This window comes from Battus philenor, unplaced genomic scaffold (assembly GCF_028537555.1).
Source record: "Battus philenor isolate CCGP_79_NKW_IND1 unplaced genomic scaffold, ilBatPhil1.0.hap1 SCAF_17, whole genome shotgun sequence".
NCBI lineage: Eukaryota > Metazoa > Arthropoda > Insecta > Lepidoptera > Papilionidae > Battus > Battus philenor.
The window spans coordinates 8,261,806-8,283,396 of NW_027181679.1; the positions used below are offsets into that span (position 1 = coordinate 8,261,806).

Here is a 21,591-nt window from a genome sequence, read left to right on the forward strand (position 1 = left end):
GCATACATACTGCCACTTCAACTTGCCAATCCGCTGGGTCTATGTCAGTTACATTATTTCAGCCAGTTGCAGGCCGCTTCGTACCTGTCCTATTAGAAATTTTGTTAATAGTATTGAAGAAAAATGTACACATACTTTGAACAAACTTGAAACAAATTACAACTCACAACTACTTTGAAACAAATTATATTTTAGAAAGTCTAGAAATCATTTGTTTTTTTATACCAATAAATATTTATTCATAATTGTTAACGAAAAACCGATAGTGTCCCCGCACGGCGGCTGTAACTTTCCTCGGGTCACTGCTGGCGCTGCCTGACGACCTAATGAACGCGCCGATGCTACAACCTTATCCGCACCAGTACAACACTGTATCATGTCCCGATTTGAAGGTAACAATTTATACTAATATTATTAGGGGGAACGGAAAATAATGTCGCTTCCTTAAGTTAAATTCATACGACTACATTTTTAACAAGTTTTTATTTCTAATCAACAATATATTCATCTTAGTTATCAACAACTCTGCCATCTAGTATATATATATTCAATGCCGGAGCGCTAAAAATAAATTGGTTTTGCCGTGAAATATGTCGACAGAAACTACATTACTTTCCGGTCCCCCCAATATTTTGTATATTTAAATGTTTTCAATTTAATCGGCCGATATATTTTAATAAGTATAATAACACATTCACTATTTAGTTATATAAGTAAACATACAACCATTTGAATAACGACAACTTGTTTAAGTTTGAAAAAATCTATGAAAATTTCAATACTAGAAACAACTGTTTGTATTTAGTTATCGGCAAGCGCCAATGGGTGGGTCTGTAAACACGTATTGATTGACAGATCAAGCTAAAGCCACCCCTCGGCGGTCCTTACGACAGGTTAATCTACTATCACCCCCTAAGCAATCTATGGTCTCGGTGGCCACCCAATCCGATAATATTATATGTGATGTATATATAACTGTATGTGTTTTTTTTGATCGGACTGTCACTGCTGCCGAGGTCCGAAGTAGTAGGACGCTGAGGGCACGTAGCCTAAGACCTCTTTTTAGGTAGCGAAGCCCGTAGGATGCCGCTACATACTCTTTCACTGCATTGAGGTTTCGCTCCCTCTACACAACCTCCTTCTGCAAAATACATATCATTACCTAGTCTATTGTTAATACTTCATTTATCAAATACGGTACTTGTTTATATAGGAACACGTGTTGAACATCGTGGTGAGAGTGTGCAGACGGGAAGGCGCGGCGGCAGCGAGATGCGCAGGGGCATGTGCGTTAGCAGCACACGTAGCACATCTGCTTGCCACACGCCAGCCGTGCGCTCGCCTACCTTCCTATGTTACCTGCTTGCTACAAATGCTCATGGTAAGTATACGTAAGTCTGAAGTGACAGTGGGCGACACACATCGCTCATGCAACTGTCGTTGGGGCTGAAAGATTATCTAGTGGAGACCACCACCAGGTACACGCAGCGTTTGTTCGTCTGCCACTAGGTGGATTGAGGACATAATTAAAGTCGCGAAAAGTCGCTAAATACGGGCAGCGCAAGACCGGTCATTGTGGTAATTTTTGGAGGAGGCCTATGTCTTGCAGTGGGCCTATATCGGTTAATATAATGATAAAATATACATTGCATTTTCACAAGAAATAATGTATATAAAATAGAGAATCTCTTTCTAAAAGACTGTGTGATTAGAAAAGACAGAATGATTAGAAAATGGTGTAAGAATTTTAAAAGAGTGAAGGTATATACCCGTTCGCTGTCAATTAATTGTCACACCATATCGAAAATGCAATAGTTTCAGAGATATATGATGTTTTTTTTATTTATTTTAAAAACCCTATTCATGTGGAAGAAACAGTAACCAAAAAGTAACAGCTGTTAACTGCAATAGTTAAAAAAATTAGGTCTCAGCAGGTAACGCCCACGCCACGCTTCAATATTCGTAACTAGGCAGAAGACTAATTTAAGAAAAATATAATAATAATAATACAACTATTAAAAAAGATGGGAGAAAGAGAAAAATATATAGTTATGACCTCTTTTCCCCTCCACTGAAACTATATGACTACGCTTTGATGTTTCATGTATTATAAGAAAAATAGAATGTAAAATATAAACCATCTGTTCTATTTTAGATGAAAAACAAAACGATAGCAAAAGTTGTTAGCGACGCCATACTTGTGCTAGCTGACTACACTGACCGCATAGTCGAGCTTTACCCTGGATTGGCAGGTATATATATTTTTATTTGTTAATGACATATTCCACAAACACTAGCATCCGTGCCTTTAGTTTTATTATTACAATTAATATTTAATATAATCTTATTCTTCTCTTCTATTCGCATATATTTAGAGCTAAATCACTCAAGTCTTAAACTATATTTCATCTTAAACCTTCGACTATTTTATTTAAGTTAAATTAAAATGTTATTTAGTTTTTTTTTGTGTTTTTGGCAGGTATATTGTTTAAAATATATATCGGTCTTGTCAACCAATTATTTTAACATCAAATTACTATCTCTAATCAACATTAGTGTTTAAATTTTTTATCACAGCTTTGATTCTCACAACCAAATCTTTTAGAATCTATGTATTGTATTAACTATACCTACGATAATTAATAATTTATAGAAGTACAACTTACAAGGTGAAGAACAACCACCTTTAACTGTTTTGTTAGTACATCAAGTTAACTAATGTTAGTTCCATAGCTTTTATACAACTTAGTATTAAGTATGTGGTAAACTCATCTTAACCTTAACTGTACTAATGCCTAAAGTAAATATTGAATTAAATGGGTGTTTCCTTACACAGAGAAAATTTTAAAATGGATTTGCGCTTGCCTGGCGCAAATATCAAACATCAGCGGCCGGGATTCCGTGAAGCCTCTCGCCGGCTCGCTTCTGCTCTGTCTCGCGGAATTCGCTGTGCGTTGTGGACCTGCCTACCTCATGAAACAAAATGAAGGAGAACAAACCCTGTTATTGACCATATTTAAGGTAATACTTTAAATATTGTTTTCATCCTTGACTCAGATCTTTGAGAAATCTACGATTTTCAATTAATCTTTTCTACCTTGACTCTTTTCTTACAAGTTAGAAAAGGACCAATATATTGCTACTTCCGCCATGCAACAGTAGTCGTGCAATAAAGTGCACCGCCAGCCCGCTGATAAATGCGCATACGGCAAACAATGCGAATTACACAACTACCACCATTAAATCACTCAACACGTGTTTCACCCCGCCACGGGGCATCCTCAAGAGTAATGTTACATCGATTAGTGACAAACACAGAGTTAACTTACTGTCCAAATTGTTCTACTTAAAAAAAAAGAATAAACTTCCTCTAAATTAGAGTGTCAGCAACAATTGTATAATAATCTAATAACAAGTATAGTATTTGTCATATATGTAGTATATAGTATATTATATCTTTTTTGTTTAGTATTGCTATTATACCTGCTTACTTGATATTTCTGAACCTATCAGGGTTGGCTGTTTGAGAATACCAATAAGGCACTAAATTCGCTGTTATACGAAAAAAAAAAATATTATGTATAGCAAAGTTATAATCCAAGATTTATAATTGGATGCATGTGCCGTCTTCGCCAAAAGTATTAGTCACGTAAATCGTGCGCATTCCGTAACTTATTGTAATAATTACTTTAAAAATACAATTAGTAGCAATAATAAGCTGCTACTTTAAAGGTAAGGGCTTTTGGGGATCTATAAAACAAGTGGCCCGCAAAATGTGAAAAACGATATATATGGAAAAATAATACGAAATGTTTATCACTTTTATTTCAACTCCCCTGACCACGTGAAGCTATTGAGTGTTGTTTATTTGAGAAATAGGAACAGTTTATGATACGAAATGGTAAAACAACGAGAACTTAGTATGGAAACTCTGTTAAAAACAAACATTCTAAATGAACACGGAAAGTCACAAATATATGTAGTTATTTCAGCTAATTAATTATGGAGATGGCCTTTTAATCACGGCACTAATTGGGCACAAGGTATAAAATAGCATCTTGGTCGTTACGGCATTATTTAACAAAAATGTTACCTAAATCCTTATCTTAAATCTACTTATGAATATTGGATATTTATCTATTAAATTTAATTATTAAATAAATTAGGTTCCTGCAAACTACAAAAGACTTCATATGCTAAGTTTTTAGATACTAAAGCGTTTTCTATAATAATGTACTAATACTTTGTATAAGTGTGTATTTATTTTTTGCTCTTATAAATCTAGCTGACTAATATTTTAGCTATACAAAAATTTTCGAATTATGTGCGAGGGCGGCTATAAAATTATCATTTTTTGAGGCATTAGCATTAAAATCTCATCATTATTGTAATTTTCTGTTGTAATCAGCGTTTGAAATGATAGTAATAATAGACTTAAATATTTAAAATTTTATAGGCAAATGTGAATGGATACATTTACGTTTTTTTATAGAATTCCAATAGTTTTATCTTAATGTTAAGAAATAAATTTATTAGTTTTGACATTTCCTCGATGCAATTGTCATTTTGATAGTTCCTGTATAATGTTTTCGAATATAAAACCTTTTATAAATTTTATCTCCATTTTAAATTACATTACTATATAATACTCTTTTATGTAATCGGAGTTATTTTAAGGATAAATAACACTATGGTGTCAATATGCCGTGTATGAAAATAAAAGAGTTGGAATTTTGTATGAAAATTAGATTTTATTACAAAACAACATTGTACAAAATGTAAAAATCGTGTAAAACAGACAAGAAGATAATGTAGTTATTTCACGTACATATTTCTTCTTTTGACCGATCAATGAAAATGCTCTGGAAGTTTTTCCATATTAAACGGACTCAAATGATGCGTAAATATTAAAAACTCCAACAGCATTTTTATTGAAGGATATTTAAAGGTCTTGTTACTGTGAGTTGGGGTGTTCCACGTGCTCCTGGGGCTGGAAACCGTGCTCGTCGGCGGTGAAAGTGACCGTGTACACGACACCGTCTGGCGCTACGTACTTGTAGCTACCCTTAACTTCGAGAGCTAGGTGATCGTCGCTGATTTGCTTCAAGGTGCCTTGTTCTTGACGCGATGTTCCATCACTGGTCTCGAAGCTGTGAACAAATTATAACGTGATGATATTCATTCTTACTGTCGTTTCCCTGTGTTGGAAATTGTAATTTCTTCTGTCAGTTATCTATGTTAGCTGCGTTCCTATTCCATTGGTCTACCTAATAGGAGAGTATACCCATTTCGTGTACTACTTGTAGTCACCGAAAACCTTTCGACAGCAACAGTCGTCGGTACTAACGATGTTCTGCGCTCACTGCCTCTTTAGATGAGCAATTCTTCGAGCTATACCCGTATTATGCATCTTTACTTTGATTGGACATAGCAAATATTGCGGGAAATATCTGGACGGTGGCAGCGCAGGAACTGTCATTGTGGCTATGTTTGGGAGAGACCTTAGCCAGGATATGAGCGGATATAAAAATGAGAAATCTAACTGTTACAATATCTGGTCTATCCACAATTTGTGATTTTAATTGGATTTTTGGCTTCTAGTTAGTAGGTTTTGATTGCTTTATAATATACTCACTCGAAGTTGTAACCATCGGGGCTGACGTCAGAGTCTTGCTTAAGGATGTATACTGGATGCTGGTCAGGTTGCTGTTGAGGAGCAGCTGCGGCCACGGCCACCAGAGCAAGGGCGCACAACACCTTTATAATATGGATAATATTTTATAACTTAATTTTAAATTGTTTTTACATTAGACTTTCGTATAATGCTTCTGAATTATCACACAATCGATTTGAAAAGGTTTTTTTATACAAAATCGTAAGTTTTCTGTTAAGTTATTTTTAAGTGATGAAAACTTTAGCTTCTATATTATTTGGAATCAAAGTCTATCACTTTGATCACAAAAAACGTCTATATTTGTTATGGAGTCCTTGTAGCAAGTTGAAATCATTATAAAGGAGCTCAATTTGGTTTTAGTTTCTATCGAATTCAAATTCAATTTATTTGTTTCAAAAATGCATTTGAATCGTCAATTATTCTAACATATGAAGTGTTAAGTTACTACTAGCTTAGAATGCTGATCTACTGTAAAAGCTTGCTTAAAACACAACAATTGCTCTTCCTAAACGAAATTGTACACGGGCTAATGTATATTTATATATATTATATATCATTATAATATCAACAATATATATCAATAAAGTTCCACATATTTCTATCGACTAACAACTTTTGAATTATATAAGATTATTTTAATATTATACTTGTAATTTTAGAATTATAATCAAGAAAAGGATGTTTTATGATATATTTATTAAATATGCGTACAATCAAATGAAAGATTTATTTAATATCAAATATTTTTATACGTTTTTTTTATACTCACGAATTTCTGCATTTTGTAAAGGCGAGTTGTTTTGTTAGTACACAAAAGTGGACTGCGTGTGTTGGAGTCGACTGTTGACTGTGCAGATACGAATTGGCAACGGCGTTTTAAAGCGACGGCGCGAACGGGTGACAAAACTTTTTCGGGGCTCGATTTCTGAATTTTACCGGGTGCTAATGAACGAGGCGCGCACTGTCCTACAAATTCGTCTAGTGCTAACACACGAATTGCGCAACGCATCCAATTCACTACACATTAAACACATATTGCTTTTCTTTTATTCTATGAATCAATTTTTAAGGATATTCGAACTAAATTTTTAAACAGTGATTTATATACACGGTAATTCGTTATAAGTGTGAAAGATTAAAAGAGTTTAATGTATAGTTAATTTGCTATCAATTAGTATATGCTACACCCTATCCAAAAACCAGTGTTTTCATGAATAATAAATAATAAGGAACTGGTTACTACATATTAAAATTAATTATTGTTTACTATTCGTCCCTGCAGGTTTTATATTGCCAGGACTTACAGGTTTGTCGCATTTCAATAGAAAAAATAATAATTAATGTAACGTTTTTCAGGGTGAATGCTTTATGCAGGTTGATTAGAAATAACAGTAAAAAGCTTTTAAGCCCCTTTAAAGTTTATACACGTATAACTAATCACTTTGTATACCTGTAAGGAGAAAGACGAATGTATATGATATTAAAAAACTCATTTAGATCGGTGTTAGGTTAAGAAGTTTATTTAATTTCCAGGTACTGTACGCTGTGATGAAAGGAACTAACGGCACAGACATCGAAGGTCTGTCCCTGCCCATTGACGAGGACTTCGATCCCAATATTCAACTTGATAACTTGGGACCTAAGACATTACCCGCATCGACCATTGACGTCAAACTATGGGCTCAAACTGTGAGTTAATTTTTGCATATAAAATTATAATATTAACGGCTAATAGTGTAAAATGTAGCCCTTGGAACAAAATATTTTGATTTCGCTAAGACTTGAAATTTAACGTGATATCGTTAAAATATCCAACTTAAATACTTTTTTTATATTATTCCTTTCTATCTAGTGGCTAATGGTAGACATAACAATAAACCCTTCGTTTGCCGTAAAATAACACCTGTCAGTCTCGGGAACGAATTTTTTAAATAAAATATTGTTTATGATCCTGTGGTCTGTAGTACATCCAGAGCAAGCGATTTTAAACTGTATTTTAAGGTGATTCGGCTTAATGTGGCCTACTTTATTTCGGACAGATCTGACTCGTACGCACCCGACGACAAAATTAGTAGTATATTAGTAACTAGAGGCGTAGGGTATTAATTCTTCAAAATAATATGTATTTAAGTGTATCCGTTTGTGTGTAATAGATATGCACTCAACTGGTGCTGTTCCTGGGCCACTGGCCGCTGTGGGGCGGCTGCCAGCTGTCATCAAGCGTATGCGAACAACATGACAGCAGCCCACCTCTGGGCGCCGAACTGGGCCCCGCCGTGTTAGCCGCGCCCAATGTACAACTCATGCGTTTCAGCGACGCCACGCTCGCCTCGCTCGTCGAACTGCCCGCATTAGATATGCCCACCGGTGGGACCACCCCAGGTACTACATTATGTCGAATATATATAACGTGTTTGTTACCTTTCCCCTATAGGCTAAATAACGTCAAAAGTTATTGACTTTTTAATCTTATTGACAAAGTAAACTAAATGGCATGAACAACTTAATGCTTTTCAGGTCTAATGACGTCAGATCGACAGGTTCGCATCCTTCTCCGCGACATCGCCGGCAAGGCGTGCTGGGATGCATCGGCCTTGTATTATGATCCCTTTATCACGTCGTCAGAGGAAATTCAATCGCTCACACTGCCGGACACGTAAGATAGTTACTCATCACCTGGCTTCATTGCCTCAATGTGTTTACCAGCTAGCTTCATAGTATCATAATGTTTTAATTCCTTGGAGAGCTACATTAAAAATAAAATTAATTCATTTTTTATTATTATTATGTAATTAATTAGTTTTCTTTTTTCAGTTTTGATAACCCGAGAGATAACACATTGTCATCTTTACCGCCGCCTTTGCCGCCAGACCTTTTACCTGATTACAGAAATTCTCCACCTGATAAACATCAGTTGGATCATGTGAGTGGTATTATATTATCTCAATATTTATTATTTAATTCAATATTGCTGTTGCATTGGCTTGAAAGTGTAAAACGCCGATATAATCTTTATTTATATACAGTTTAGGTTTAATTATAATGCTACCAAAACCTCAGTGCCGTGCCTTAGGAAAGTGCGGTGAGTAAGAGACATGTTTCTGGTCTTTTTTGTTGTGAATTTTTTTATACTACTGACAGGTTAATCGTTTCATGTATACTATCCTAAACTATCGTAGCGACGGGAGTTAATCGTAATCTCTGTTATTTATTTTACATCAAACATTGTTAAAACTCTTGTTAACCCTTTGGGGCACGCTGGTATTAAAAATGTCCCACCTTTTTGATGCGTAATAACGCATGGTGGGACATTTCTCGACCCACCTGGAAATATTGGAATAGTTGCGCGCTCATACATTTTTTTCTGTACTTTATTATTTAAAGTAATTGGCAGCCCCATTAGCAATTGTTAAAAATATACTCGATTACGCTGGCATCATATGACAGGTTCATCAAGTGTTGAAACCGAAAATTTTTAGTAGTTAATAACAGAATTAATTTTTTTATATCATTGTATATCCTTATATAATAATAACACACTAATTTCGTCAAATTTTGAACGAAATAAAATTTCTGTGCAACATGGGTATTTTTATTTTCTAAAATTCGGTGCCTCAAAGGGATAAACTATCTAATTTCTAGCTGACTACTCTCAGTTAATCAATATTCCGAGCCGGTGGTAGTTTACGGCAGTTAATTGATGATTCAAATGTGCGTGTAAATATCTACTTGAACAAAGATATGTTGAATTTGGAATACTAGTAGTATTACAGCAACAAGATACTCTGCAGGTGTTAGCATACATTGGGCACACGTCTCCAGAAGTGACATGCGGGCGACGCCTGGACAGCGCAGGTCCATCGCCGCTCCCACCTGGAAGCGAGGACGAGCTGGTAGCCGCATTGGTAGCGCACCGTAACGCCGAGCGCATGTATCTCTCTCATCGCGACAGGTAAACAATATATCATTTATTCATGCTGTTATCCTTATTCGTTATTGTCGGAAGACGCTGGATGCAGGTCCCTTCCAACTGGTCCTGTAAGAAATCCATTTGTTCCTCGACACGCGTAATGTCAGAAAAGATAGAATCACAGCTTAATTAGATACTTTTATCTTAAATTTAGTTTAAAAGTTATGTATTTATCGCGCATATTTTGTTACAATACGAGTATTAGTAATTTCATGACGTTTTAAACACTACAGTATTTATGGTCACAATCAATTGATAGCTTTATATTATTAAGGACTATCATTGAAAAAAATACTTAGATTAGTTTTTTTTACTAACTCATAATGACAGGCAATTGTTAAGGTCGTCGGAAGACATTGGATACAGGTTGCCAACCGGTCCTATTGTACATCTAGGAGCAAGCCTACGCCCAACAGTGAACATCCTATGGCTGAAATTATGATGAACGTATTTTAAAATTAAAATGAAATCGTAACGTCTTAATTTGGTTTTGTAAAAAAGCTAACAAATCTGAGTCTGACTGTATGTATGTATGATAAAGTTCCACAAGATATCATAGAATTTCCATTTCCTAGATTATAATCTAAAATTAAAAGTTTATCATTATTTAAATATTATCATAGCATTCAAGAGTTTCTAATTAATCAAAACTTGCGAAACATGGTTTGTTCATGCACTTGAAGGGTTGACCTTATAACGTATACATCGAACATTGTGAAATTTCATTTTGAAAATATCAAATGCTGAGTTTCTGGCTGGCTCTTGTCAGTAGATCAGCGTTCCGAACGGGTGATGGCTTATAACTTTTAACATTAAAATAATATATGAAGCAAAGGTGTCTATTTGAATAAAGATATTTTTAATTTGACCTTAAACGTACGGGTAATGGGAGTTAAAAGCATACGCGTTTGTAGCGAGGAGGAGGTAGAGGCGGCTGAGAGCTGTACAAGTGGTTGTGCGACGAGCACAGGCCCGTTCGAGCTGTGTAGACAGTTCCTGGCGCAGACCGGAGCCCTGGCACCTTCGCGGCGTGCGCACGTGCAGTTGTTGCGACGCTCCGATCGCTTACTTCGTGAACTGCGCAACCTTGATGCACTCAGGTAGCTATACGTCATTTCTCTTTACAAACCAGCCGCTAAAAGTTACTGGCCAGTCGCAGACTCTCACTCAATTTAGTTTTAATTTCTGACAATTTAGGCTCTTCTGGCATTCTTTTCATAATTTACACAAGTGATCACTATATATTATCTAAAATATATAAAGTCATACGATATAGGCGTAAAAATTTTAAAGTGTTAAATGTATAGTTCATATGTCAACAAAGAGCTTTAAAGAAAAAAATATTTTACGCATATTTCCAACCAGCCTGCATAAAGTGATCACCCTGAAAAGTGATACATTTTTTTTTTTTGGAATGCTACAGGCTAATGAGTTCTGGCAGTAAAAAGTCTTCAAGGGACAGATAATAAAAAAATACATTTCAGGATTTATAAATTTTGAATTTTTGGAAATACTTATCATTATGTTATTAATTATTAATAAATCCGCCGATTTTTGGATAGGTGACCATACATTTATAAATGAGCCATACATTTTTTAAAGTTTTTCCATCTTTCACTTATGAAACTTACGTAAAATGTTTGCATTGTTAAACTTTAGAAACATGAAAACAAAAATGTTATTTTTTTTTCTGTTCAGTTCTTAAAATTTCCTCCTTAAACCTAAGACGTATTAGAATTAGTCAAGCCTTTCCATTTATCATTTCATTTTTACTTATATAGATAGCCTGCAAAACAGAATATCGCTGATTGTAATTATTTCCATTTTATGACAATTTAACAAAAACTATTAGGCGTCTTATAATAAAATAGATATGTTAAATTAACAGGTGCCGTGAAACGCATAAAGTGGCGGTGATATATGTGGGCAAGGGTCAGGAAACTCGCAACGAAATCTTGTCGAATCGATGCGGAAGTCCTGCATATGAGGCATTCCTTGCTGCGTTGGCCTGGGAGGTAAGCGTCCTTCATTCCTCGTTAATGTTCCAAAATTATGCAGAAATTATTTACATTTGAAAAAAAGCATTATGAAGTCGACTCGCTACTCTACTGCAGTTATTTATTTATGTACAATCAAACTTGGGTAAGTGAAAACTAATGTAAAAACTATTAATGAGAGTATTTTACAGGTCCCGTAATTTTGCCCTTCAAAAGCCGAAAGTAGTGAGAAACGTAAAACCTGTGTAAATGAGTCATTTTTCATGCGTGAACATCTACTCGTATGTGAGATTGCGATCGCAAAGATAACTTACCTATACCTCTATAATCAACAAGTTAATTCTGTTAATTTATGGCTCAAAATAGCAAAAGTAAATTTCAAAAGCCTCCTATTTTCTTAAGTGACCAAATGTGCGGATGTTTTTGATTAATTTTACAATTATTTTATCCACATATGTTTATAAAAATTCATCAACAAATTCTTGCTAATTATTAGTAACAGTTATTTATATTTGATGCCTAAACAGGTGGAGCTAGAGTCCCACGTGGGATTCACGGGGGGCCTTCGAGGCGGTGGTGGTGGCGGTGTGTCGGCTCCGTACGTGGCCACGCTTACATTGGAGGCGCTGTTCCATGTCGCCACGCGCATGCCCGCCGACACGCCCGACGCCATACTCAACAAGGTACAATAAATTTTTAATACTAACAAATACAGGACGCGCTCAAAGTAAGTGACGCTGTAATCTTACTGCGTCATAAACAAAAACAATAGTTATGATTTAGAATTTAGAATTTTTATCAAGGTCGGGTAAACAAACAAAAATTAAGAGGGATAAAGGATGGAAGGAAAATCTTAAGAGGAATGATAGAAGTGCACAAAAAAGTTATGTGAAAAATTTTATAAAAGAAAACTAATGAACCTGTCCCAAAAATCAGATAGTGTTACAAAAGGGGTATTTATATAATAAGCATATACAGATTGCACCAAAAATATAGTTGTGAGTGTAATAATAAAACTGTTAGGTGACAATTCATTTAGTTAATGCTTGGTACATTGTCCAGACGCGGCACCTCGGCAACGACGAGGTGCACGTGGTGTGGAGCGAGCACTGGCGGCCGTACAAGCGCGACACGCTGCCCACGCAGTTCTGCGACGTGCTCATAGTGCTGTACCCTCTGCCCGGCGGCCTGCTGCGCTGCACCGTCTCCCGGAAGCCCGACGTAAGCTATTGCCACTTACATCTTTCAAATATTGGTCGGAGTGAAAGTTTTAAGTATTTTATATAAGTCATTTTATTCAAATTAATAATGTGTCGCGTTATTTATATCATAAATACGTGATATATATTCACTATATTTACTCACTTTGACAAAAAAAAATAGATCGGAAAAAAAACACTAAGATGTCTTTTTTTAAAATGTACCTTTTTAATATCATCAAATCCAGCTGGGGACCTATAGTAAAAAAAAATATATAAAAATTTTTACATTTTTTAAGAAATCTATCTCCCCAACATAAATTATTTAAAGCAAATGCAGCAGCAGTAGTTGCTTTATTAGCTTTAAATTAAATTTGTTTATATAATTAACATAAAATTCATTGTACTTTCCAATGTCGATGAAACTATGTAAAAAGCACTCTTAACCAGTAGGAATCCTGCTAACACATTTGTTGCCTTCGCAATAGAAAGGTATCTTATTTAGCATTTCGTCACTAGACAAAAAAAGGTTGTCAGTCTAAACATCTTGTTTGACTCATAACAACTTTATTTACCTAGTTGAGTTTTTCCTTTTAATTAAACATTATATTTTATTAACTTATTGTAGCATAACATACAATTTTGATTTTTTTTTTTTATCTATGATGCTGATATTTGTTTAAATTTTGTTCCTTTCGATATGTCGTACACTAATTGCGTAAGTTGTGCATTAATTGTTGTTGCTGTTATACCATTTCATGTGCGTTAATGTTTGTATCGGTTATTGCAGGTGTCGGTGTTTGGTCCGGTGTGGGAGGAGTGCGTAGTCGGGGTGAGCTGCAGCGCGGCGCTGGTGCGCGGCGCGGCGTTCGCTGGCGGGCGTGCGGTGCGCGCCACCATGCCGCTGTACCAGCACGCGTGCTCGGAACGCGCGCGCGGCCTCGACGCGCTCGCCGCGCACCACACGCAGCCCGCCACCTTCGAGACATTCGTGCAACGCGTGCGCGAGCCCGTCTCACCCTCACCCTCTCCACCAGCAGACAACATACCAGGTATCATTCACTTCTATTAAACGATAAAGACATCTGACCGTGCAAACAAACAATGTAAGATCTAGGATGTCTCCAATAAATACAAATCAGTGAAAAACATATGACAGTACATAGACGATATATACGGGATGATTGTGTATTGTTGGTTGTGTACTGTTAAAGGATACCTTTAAAATTACCTTTAAATGTATAGCTCGTTATCTCTCTTCACTGCTAACAAACTATAAAAAAAATTGTTCACGAAATCTAATATGAGAGTTAGATTTTCATTGTAACCTTGGTAAGTTTGTAGCGCATCTGTGCCCTTGGCGGAATTACTTCGACTACTGATGCATCCAGACAAACGATAAAAAAAGCTACTCGTGCAATCATAGTGGCACTTTCTGTGCAAGCGTTATAAAACTATCCTTAGTTGAGCTCAATATATATATTATTTTATGCATATACTGACCCCTATCTTACCACTGATGAATTTAAAAATAATATCAAGATATTTTAACAAAACTTTGTTATGAAAATAAGTTAGTTATAATAAGTGGTGTCTTTAATGAAAGGTATACTATAAGTAATTTCGTCTAATACACGTCTATTAAACTTGTTTACATCTTGTAACTTGTATTTACACATTACTAATATTACCGTGAGTTTTTAAAACTATTACCGTTTTTATAAAATCACAAACAAAACTCATCAGAGTATTTAATGGAATCCGGCGTTACCTCGCGGAAGTCCATCCTAAGTAATAAAAGGACCAATATTTAGCCACTTCGTGTTTCACCCCTCCACGGGGTATCTTCAGGAGTTATGTTATACTGATTAGTGCCAAACACAGAGTCTCTGTGTTTGGCACTAATCGCTGGCGCATTTATCAGCGGGCTGGCGGGCGGTGCATTTCAATGCGCGACTACCACTGCATGTGCGGAAGTGGCTAAATATTCATCAGAGTATGTTTTGGGCTTTAAGTTGAAGGAGGCCATTACAGGAGAACTCAATCTGACTCTAGTTTCTCAAATTAGGCTTTTTTGGTATTCTTTTCATAACAAAGACTAGTGGTCAAAGTTAATACGGTCATATCACAAAAAAAGTTCGCGAGAAAACTGGTATTTTCTGACGTAATATTACAAGACTTGTGCTATCTATCAAAACTAACAGAGCCCGTGGATCCTAGAAGAGGCTTGTGTTCGGAAACTCGCAAAGCTAATATTTTAAACAGATGCACTTGTTCGCAATGAACTATCATAATTTTTGTAAAACCAGGACCAACAATGTTTATCCCCTTCGACTTTATATATTTTTTTTTTAATTTTAGTGTCCACAGAATATTAATTAGCAACAATTTTTTTATTGAATAGCCAAATTAATTTAAATATATTTAAGATTTTAAATTTGTCTAAATACTAATTCAGCGGTAAACTCGCAACTACATATACAATGGTATAAAAGTAGGCCCTTTCTACAAATCGATTTTTCTACATTTTAACAGATCATGGGAGTGGCCGTCTAGCAGCCGCGCTGCTGGATCACGGTGCGAACGCTTGGACAACTAATGCCCCGCACACAGTTTCCCCACGCCCTGTGAAACGCCTGGGCCCATTCAAACGTCCCCAGCCTGTTCCCACCGGCCCTCAAACCGCGCCGCCTGAAGCACCCACCCCGCGACGTAATCGGTGAACCGATAGCCTTATACTCACAGCACTCGAATAAAACCCTATTGGAATACTAAAACTATGAAGAAATTAATCAAAGCGTCCTCTAACTTTAATTTATTGTTATATATTTCAAGCTTCGCAAAAGTTTCGTTAAAAATCTAAAAACTGACGTTTACAAATTATGATATATTCTGCAACGTTAAAGAGCATAAAAAATAACTAGCAAATATAAAGCTCTAACATATCAGTCAAAACGGAGTTAAAATCTTATAAACATTTGAAAATAATATCACTAGTCTTGGATGTCTACAGGTAGAATCTCAAAATGCTGTAATTGGTGTTCTAAAGTCTATAAAACATAGCTTTAAAGATTATAGTTGAAAGATTTATTATTTAAAAGCGCTTTTTTTATTTAATTCAGTAGTGTAATGAACTAATTTAACTTGATAGAAAGAACTACTAAATTTTAGAGGGTACTCTAAAATTAATCTGTTTAAAACTTCAATATGCTATATTTGTTTCAGTTAAGAACATGTGAATTCAACAAAAAATTTAGTTTTATTGATAATGAAATCAGGGCATGTAGACATGGACTACACTCGGTGCCAATAAATTACTTATCTTGTACTTAATAACTTAATCTTAAATATTTGGCGTTTGCTTTTGATACTATAAAGCCGCTTCTGCCTTAGAAATGTCATTTAATTAAATTAGAGAAATCTAAAAGGAAAACATAAATCACGCCAATAACAACCATAATAAATTTGTTAAAATAAATAAATATTAGCCTAAATTCATGGAATATGTTAACTATCAAATGTTTTCAAGTTGGGCGTTCTTTGTCTTTGAACTTTGAACCATTGATAGGATTGGCGTTCAATTGAGAGAGCAGCTACGACTTGTGTTGGCTAAAAGAAATTATTTTAAAGATCTTCAAGGCAACATTGATCAACAGTAACATTATAAACTTTAGTTTTCGGTATATTATAATGAAAATCATATATAATAATAATACTATTACATATTCATCCAGCAAGAAGAGATTTCTCTCGCTTTGGTGAACTTAAACAAGAATGTACTTAATTTATATAGGCGATTTATATACAGCTGCATTTAAACACAAAATCAATAGGATATAAGTTCGCTGGTTAAGGCCTTATGGTTTAATGAGTTGAAAGCCTAAAAATAGGTTATAAATCAATTTAAGATATAAAGTTTTAATGTTACACTTTGCATTCTTCATGTATACAGCCAATATTTTAACTTAAGTGTTAGGTACTATGTGAATTTTAAATAAACACATTTTGACAATGTAATTAAAATTATCTAGTTTATTGCATACAACTTTAAAAACAAGTTGCTAGAAACATTTGTATCAAGTAATAGCCTAATTCTTATATCAGTTGAGTAAAGACTATTGTCTTTTTTTTCCACAAGCTATGAAATATTAGTTATGTAAGAAAAAAATAAAAATACATTATATTAAATATTGAGTAGAGAATGTTTTTGGCACATGTTGCAGATATGAACAATAAAAATAAGACTTGTTCATTGCTTAAATTGAACATTAATATGGCATCATTGCAATAAATCCAAATATTTGTAATTAGCATTTTTTCCATAAATGGAATAACAATACCACAATACAATTCATTGCACTGATATTGTCTGTACATATGTAAGATAGTTATAGAGCTTTAACTGTTTTAGGTGTTTTACTGTATCATTATATTTATTTTTTTTCTTGAGATTGTTCTGTTAATGTGTTTAGTGCAATTTTTTTTTAAAAAAGGAAACTAATTTGTTTGTCCTTCTAAAAGGCATTAAAAAAGAAATTAAGGATTGATGTTCAAAGAAATGCAATATCTCTGTCACACTGTCTGGCCTAATTATAGCTAATGAATCAGTTCAAGTAAATTATAGCACTTATTAAATTTGTTTGGATGAAATGTACATCCTTAGTACATTTATCTCAATAGTATTCATTAAACAGTATACTTTAGATTTTTATCTGCACCCAGAATCAGCTTTGAAATACATTTTATATTAGAGCTTTAGTTCTATGGTGCTACATATTTGGGATTAATATGAATGTTGCAAGGATTCTGCATATTCTTGGTATTATTGATTTGTTTTGTTTTATGAGTTGACTAAGTAATCTGATAAGAGTGTCAAAATTTTTTAGTTTGCAAAAAAATTGTGTGAAGTTTTTAAATTCTACTTAGGTATGTAACAGATAAAACAATTTTTGAACAAGCACTTATACCAAATATAAGTAATTATGTGTCAGAATCAATTAGACAAAAATAATAATACATTCCATGAAATTATTTTACTATTAAATTTTCTGTTCACTGAAACTTCACACATTTAAATTTTTAGTGAATTTTAAATATTAATTTTACACTTCATGCATTTACCTCTGTAAACAGATGATAATTATATTTATGCATTCCCTTGTACATTTTAAAAATTATTTTGTATTATCATTCTGGGTCTCTAATTTGTTTTCACAGTATTTATTTTTATTGGAGTTTTCTTCATTCTAAAATGTAAATCAGTATTTTATAGATGTTAAGACTGATAATGACACCTATGTATTGAGGAGATCACTAAGTATTAAAATGAATATGATGTTTTTAATGTGGTGGTATAATTATTTAATACACACCGTTTCACTGGTTACAGATTTTACTTTGCCTCATTATGTGTAAGGCTTAAAAACTGTCCTTTGTTAACAATAGATAATACAGATATTAACCCACAGATGTTAAGTAATGTAACCATTTTTTTATATTTAAAAAATAAAGTTTTGGTAAACTGATTTTTTCATTTTTTTCTTATGTTATTCATGTCTTAGGTAACTTATACATGCAACCTTGTAGAACGAGTTGATGTGTCCTTACTTTAGTGTCCAAAAATTGTCTTAGTTCTTGAAGACTGCACTCTGTACCAGGAGCTTGGGATGCAAACATTTTTAACATTTGATGTATACGATCCAAAGGTAGAGAATCTAAGTTAGTTAACATACCAACTATATAAGACCAGAATACTTGTAATTCACCCTCTCTTTGGTCATGTGCAGAAGCCATGACACTTTCTGATTCTTCATCCTCACAAATCATTTCTTGAACTTGATTTGTGGCAACATTAGATTTGTTAGCATCGCTGCTGTCAACTAGAACATAATAATCTGCACGTTTTTCAGTGATTAGACCCATTGACTGCCAATATGTAATTTTTCGTCTTAATATAGTTACAGGAACTTTCATTACTAAGTGCAATTCTTCTAATGACCATTCAGGTTTATCTTGGAAATGCATAATCAAAGTTGCATTAAATGGGGAAACAGTTAAATCTAATTTCTTGTCGCCAATTTCTATTTCAATATTTACATTGCCCAGATGTGGTATCCAACTCAATGTTCTGTTGCCCTTTAATGCTTCAAATGACTTTGTATAGTTTTCTAGGAGATGTTTTATTACATCAGGTAACTCAAGATTTTCATCTTTAAATGGAGGCCAAAATTGAGCTGACAATATCATTCCATTGCACATTATTTTCTCATTGATATTTCCAAAGTTATCATCTTGATGAATAAGAGCATTAATTCTCCGAGAGTCTGAAACATCTTTCAACATAACTTCACAAAAATGTAGTTGTGATTCTCCAAATCTTAATTTCAATAGTTCTAAATATCGTATTTCCTTTTCAGTATTAATAACATTTTGCGCCAGTAATCTGTCTGCCAGTAAAGTTCGATACTCATTCACAAACAATTCTTTGCTTCCATAAACATTTACAAGCATAGAAATGATATCACTTGCTTTTCTATCACTGGAATTCACTTTAGGATCTGCATCCACAGGATCTGGGTTCCACTGATCCCACAAGTCTTCTTTATCAATTTCATCTTCTCCTTCAGCAGCAAATTTTGCCAATTCTTCAGCTAATTCACTTCCAGCTCCTTCTTCGGTCAAACTACTAACCACACTTCTGACTGTATCCTCTCTATTCCTCAAATAATTGCGTACAGGTTTTGTAACAGTTTCTAATATAATACCTGAAGGGTCAAGATGTCTTAATGTTCTGATTGTTGATACATAAGCTGTCAAAATCTCTGATGTGTTTACACCTGGATGTAACAATCTTGTTTCCAAAGCACTTTGCAAATTTTTACATAATGTAGGTCGTAAATCTGTCTTATCCAGGCAAAGTTTTATGTCATCTACTGCTGGTTGTGAATCTGGATACTCAATAATAATATTAAAAAGTTGATCGATCCTTAGTTTTGTGTAACTGCGATATAAGTAGTAACTTAACTTTTGTTTAAATTTTGTTATAGCAGTTTGAATATTTTTGTCATCAGGTGGGGGCTTTGAAGATCCTGCGCAATATATTCTAGTTAACCATGACATGACTGTAGTTTCAAGCCAATTCTCTAAAAATGCTATATGAGAAATATCAAAAGTGCCTGTGCAAAGTTTCTTTATGTGACTTTCAATTTTCGTTTGAATAAACTTTGTTAATACTTGACCAGCCAATCTTTCAAGCAACTGAAGTTCCATAAGTTTACGATTTGTGTCATGAAATACTTTCACAATATAAGCACAGTTACAATCTGTATAATCATTCTTACAACCAGAACACATTACATCTTCACCCATATCAGAATTGTCATTTTCATTATCGAAGACATTAAAAGAAACTTTATAGAATAAATATACGATGTACTGAAATTCGAGTGGTATTTGCGCAAGTAATGTAGCACGAAGCAATTGTTTGAATCCTAGTATAACATCTTTCTCTCCAAATATGGGCATGTTGTCTGGACAACAATTATTCAATAAATTTAGTTTGCGTAATATTGGAGAGAAATTCGTGACCGAATCGTATATGTCGTTAATAGCAGTTTTAAATAATTGAAATCCTTTAACCTCCACATCGGATATAATAAACTTCGCCCAAAATGGTGGCACTATTTGTTGACGAACATATTTTTCGATATGAATAATCACCAAATCTCTAATTCTAGTTTGAATTCCTAAATTGACAATAATTTCTTGAATTTCTTCGTATTCTTCATCTGTGCAATTGGTATAAAAAATACCATTGATAATAGGAAAAGCATAATTTATTTTATTCCAATAAACTTCTAACTCTCCTTTCTTCGACATCTCTCAAGTGTTAATATAAACAATATTCTAAAGAACTAGAAGATATGCCACAATAACAAAAACTATTTGAATTGAATTTCTGGTTATCGGTGATCTTTATGACAATTAGAAATACAGATAATTATATAAAAGTTAAGCCGTATAAAGCTAAGTCGTGACTTCCTGCAATGGCGAAAAATTTTTATATATCTTTGACTAACAAAATTTTCCGCTTAACAACACCACACGTTAATAAATTCTAGGCCGCTCTGAAAAGGCAGAGACTAATCACTGGCAATGGTAAATTGGACATATTTTTCATATGGATTTACAAAATCTACCAAAAATCCGTCTCTTGCTGTGAGGCAGCAAAAGGAAAGCCTAAGTCTGTGCTCTTAATTTTGAACGAAGAGAGGTATTTGCTTCGAAAACCGTCTTGGCAAATTATAATTTTTAGTAAAATTTAATTTACGTCTATTTACAATTTCACGGGCTATATCGCCACTGCGCCATAATATATATAAGGCCAAGATGAGCAGCAATACTGGAGTCACTTCAAGTTTTATATTATAAATAAGCTTGGGATCGCTGTCATCGTTATTGATGGGAATACACAGGTTGACTGGAAATATGTTTTAAAGGTCCAGAGAAGCCAAAATTTAACTATTAAATCTGTGGGATACGCTATCCAAAAACCTATGGTTCTGAAGTTACCTTTTTTGTTTTAGATATATCTTTAAAAATTCTCTTTTTTCTAGAAAAAACAAATTTTAAAATTTATTACAAATTAAATGTTAATCATTGTTTTATTAAATTTAAGTTTTAGTTATATATCTCTCTTTTTTTAATGCCATGACATTCATTTTTATTTAAACGCAGAAATATCCTTTAATA

General features: G+C 34.1%; 3 protein-coding genes across 4 annotated transcripts in view; 1 reads left to right on the forward strand and 2 right to left on the reverse strand.

Moving 5' to 3' along the window:
• Positions 1 to 16,877, forward strand: part of LOC137919627 (probable Rho GTPase-activating protein CG5521) — a 31,155-nt gene extending 14,278 nt beyond the window's left edge. For both annotated transcript variants that reach the window (XM_068762740.1, XM_068762741.1), the window contains 15 exons: positions 267 to 392; positions 1,214 to 1,381; positions 2,156 to 2,252; positions 2,837 to 3,021; positions 7,208 to 7,363; positions 7,828 to 8,056; positions 8,192 to 8,330; positions 8,489 to 8,597; positions 9,466 to 9,626; positions 10,559 to 10,744; positions 11,533 to 11,659; positions 12,169 to 12,324; positions 12,704 to 12,862; positions 13,631 to 13,892; positions 15,376 to 16,877. In XM_068762740.1, coding sequence (XP_068618841.1) covers positions 267 to 392; positions 1,214 to 1,381; positions 2,156 to 2,252; positions 2,837 to 3,021; positions 7,208 to 7,363; positions 7,828 to 8,056; positions 8,192 to 8,330; positions 8,489 to 8,597; positions 9,466 to 9,626; positions 10,559 to 10,744; positions 11,533 to 11,659; positions 12,169 to 12,324; positions 12,704 to 12,862; positions 13,631 to 13,892; positions 15,376 to 15,563 — 2,448 coding nt within the window. In that variant the 3' untranslated portion in view covers positions 15,564 to 16,877. The remainder of the gene's footprint in view (positions 1 to 266; positions 393 to 1,213; positions 1,382 to 2,155; positions 2,253 to 2,836; positions 3,022 to 7,207; positions 7,364 to 7,827; positions 8,057 to 8,191; positions 8,331 to 8,488; positions 8,598 to 9,465; positions 9,627 to 10,558; positions 10,745 to 11,532; positions 11,660 to 12,168; positions 12,325 to 12,703; positions 12,863 to 13,630; positions 13,893 to 15,375) is intronic.
• LOC137919629 (endocuticle structural glycoprotein ABD-5-like) lies at positions 4,732 to 6,536 on the reverse strand. The gene is made up of 3 exons (XM_068762742.1): positions 6,444 to 6,536; positions 5,636 to 5,757; positions 4,732 to 5,150 (listed from the first exon to the last, which is right to left on the reverse strand). Exons 1-3 carry the CDS (start codon positions 6,453 to 6,455, stop codon positions 4,955 to 4,957), a joined length of 330 nt encoding a protein of 109 aa, XP_068618843.1. The 5' UTR covers positions 6,456 to 6,536; the 3' UTR covers positions 4,732 to 4,954.
• Positions 16,878 to 18,003: 1,126 nt separating the features above from the next.
• mr (anaphase promoting complex subunit morula) lies at positions 18,004 to 20,783 on the reverse strand. Its single transcript, XM_068762994.1, has one exon. It carries the CDS (start codon positions 20,716 to 20,718, stop codon positions 18,391 to 18,393), a length of 2,328 nt encoding a protein of 775 aa, XP_068619095.1. The 5' UTR covers positions 20,719 to 20,783; the 3' UTR covers positions 18,004 to 18,390.
• Positions 20,784 to 21,591: the final 808 nt, after the last annotated feature.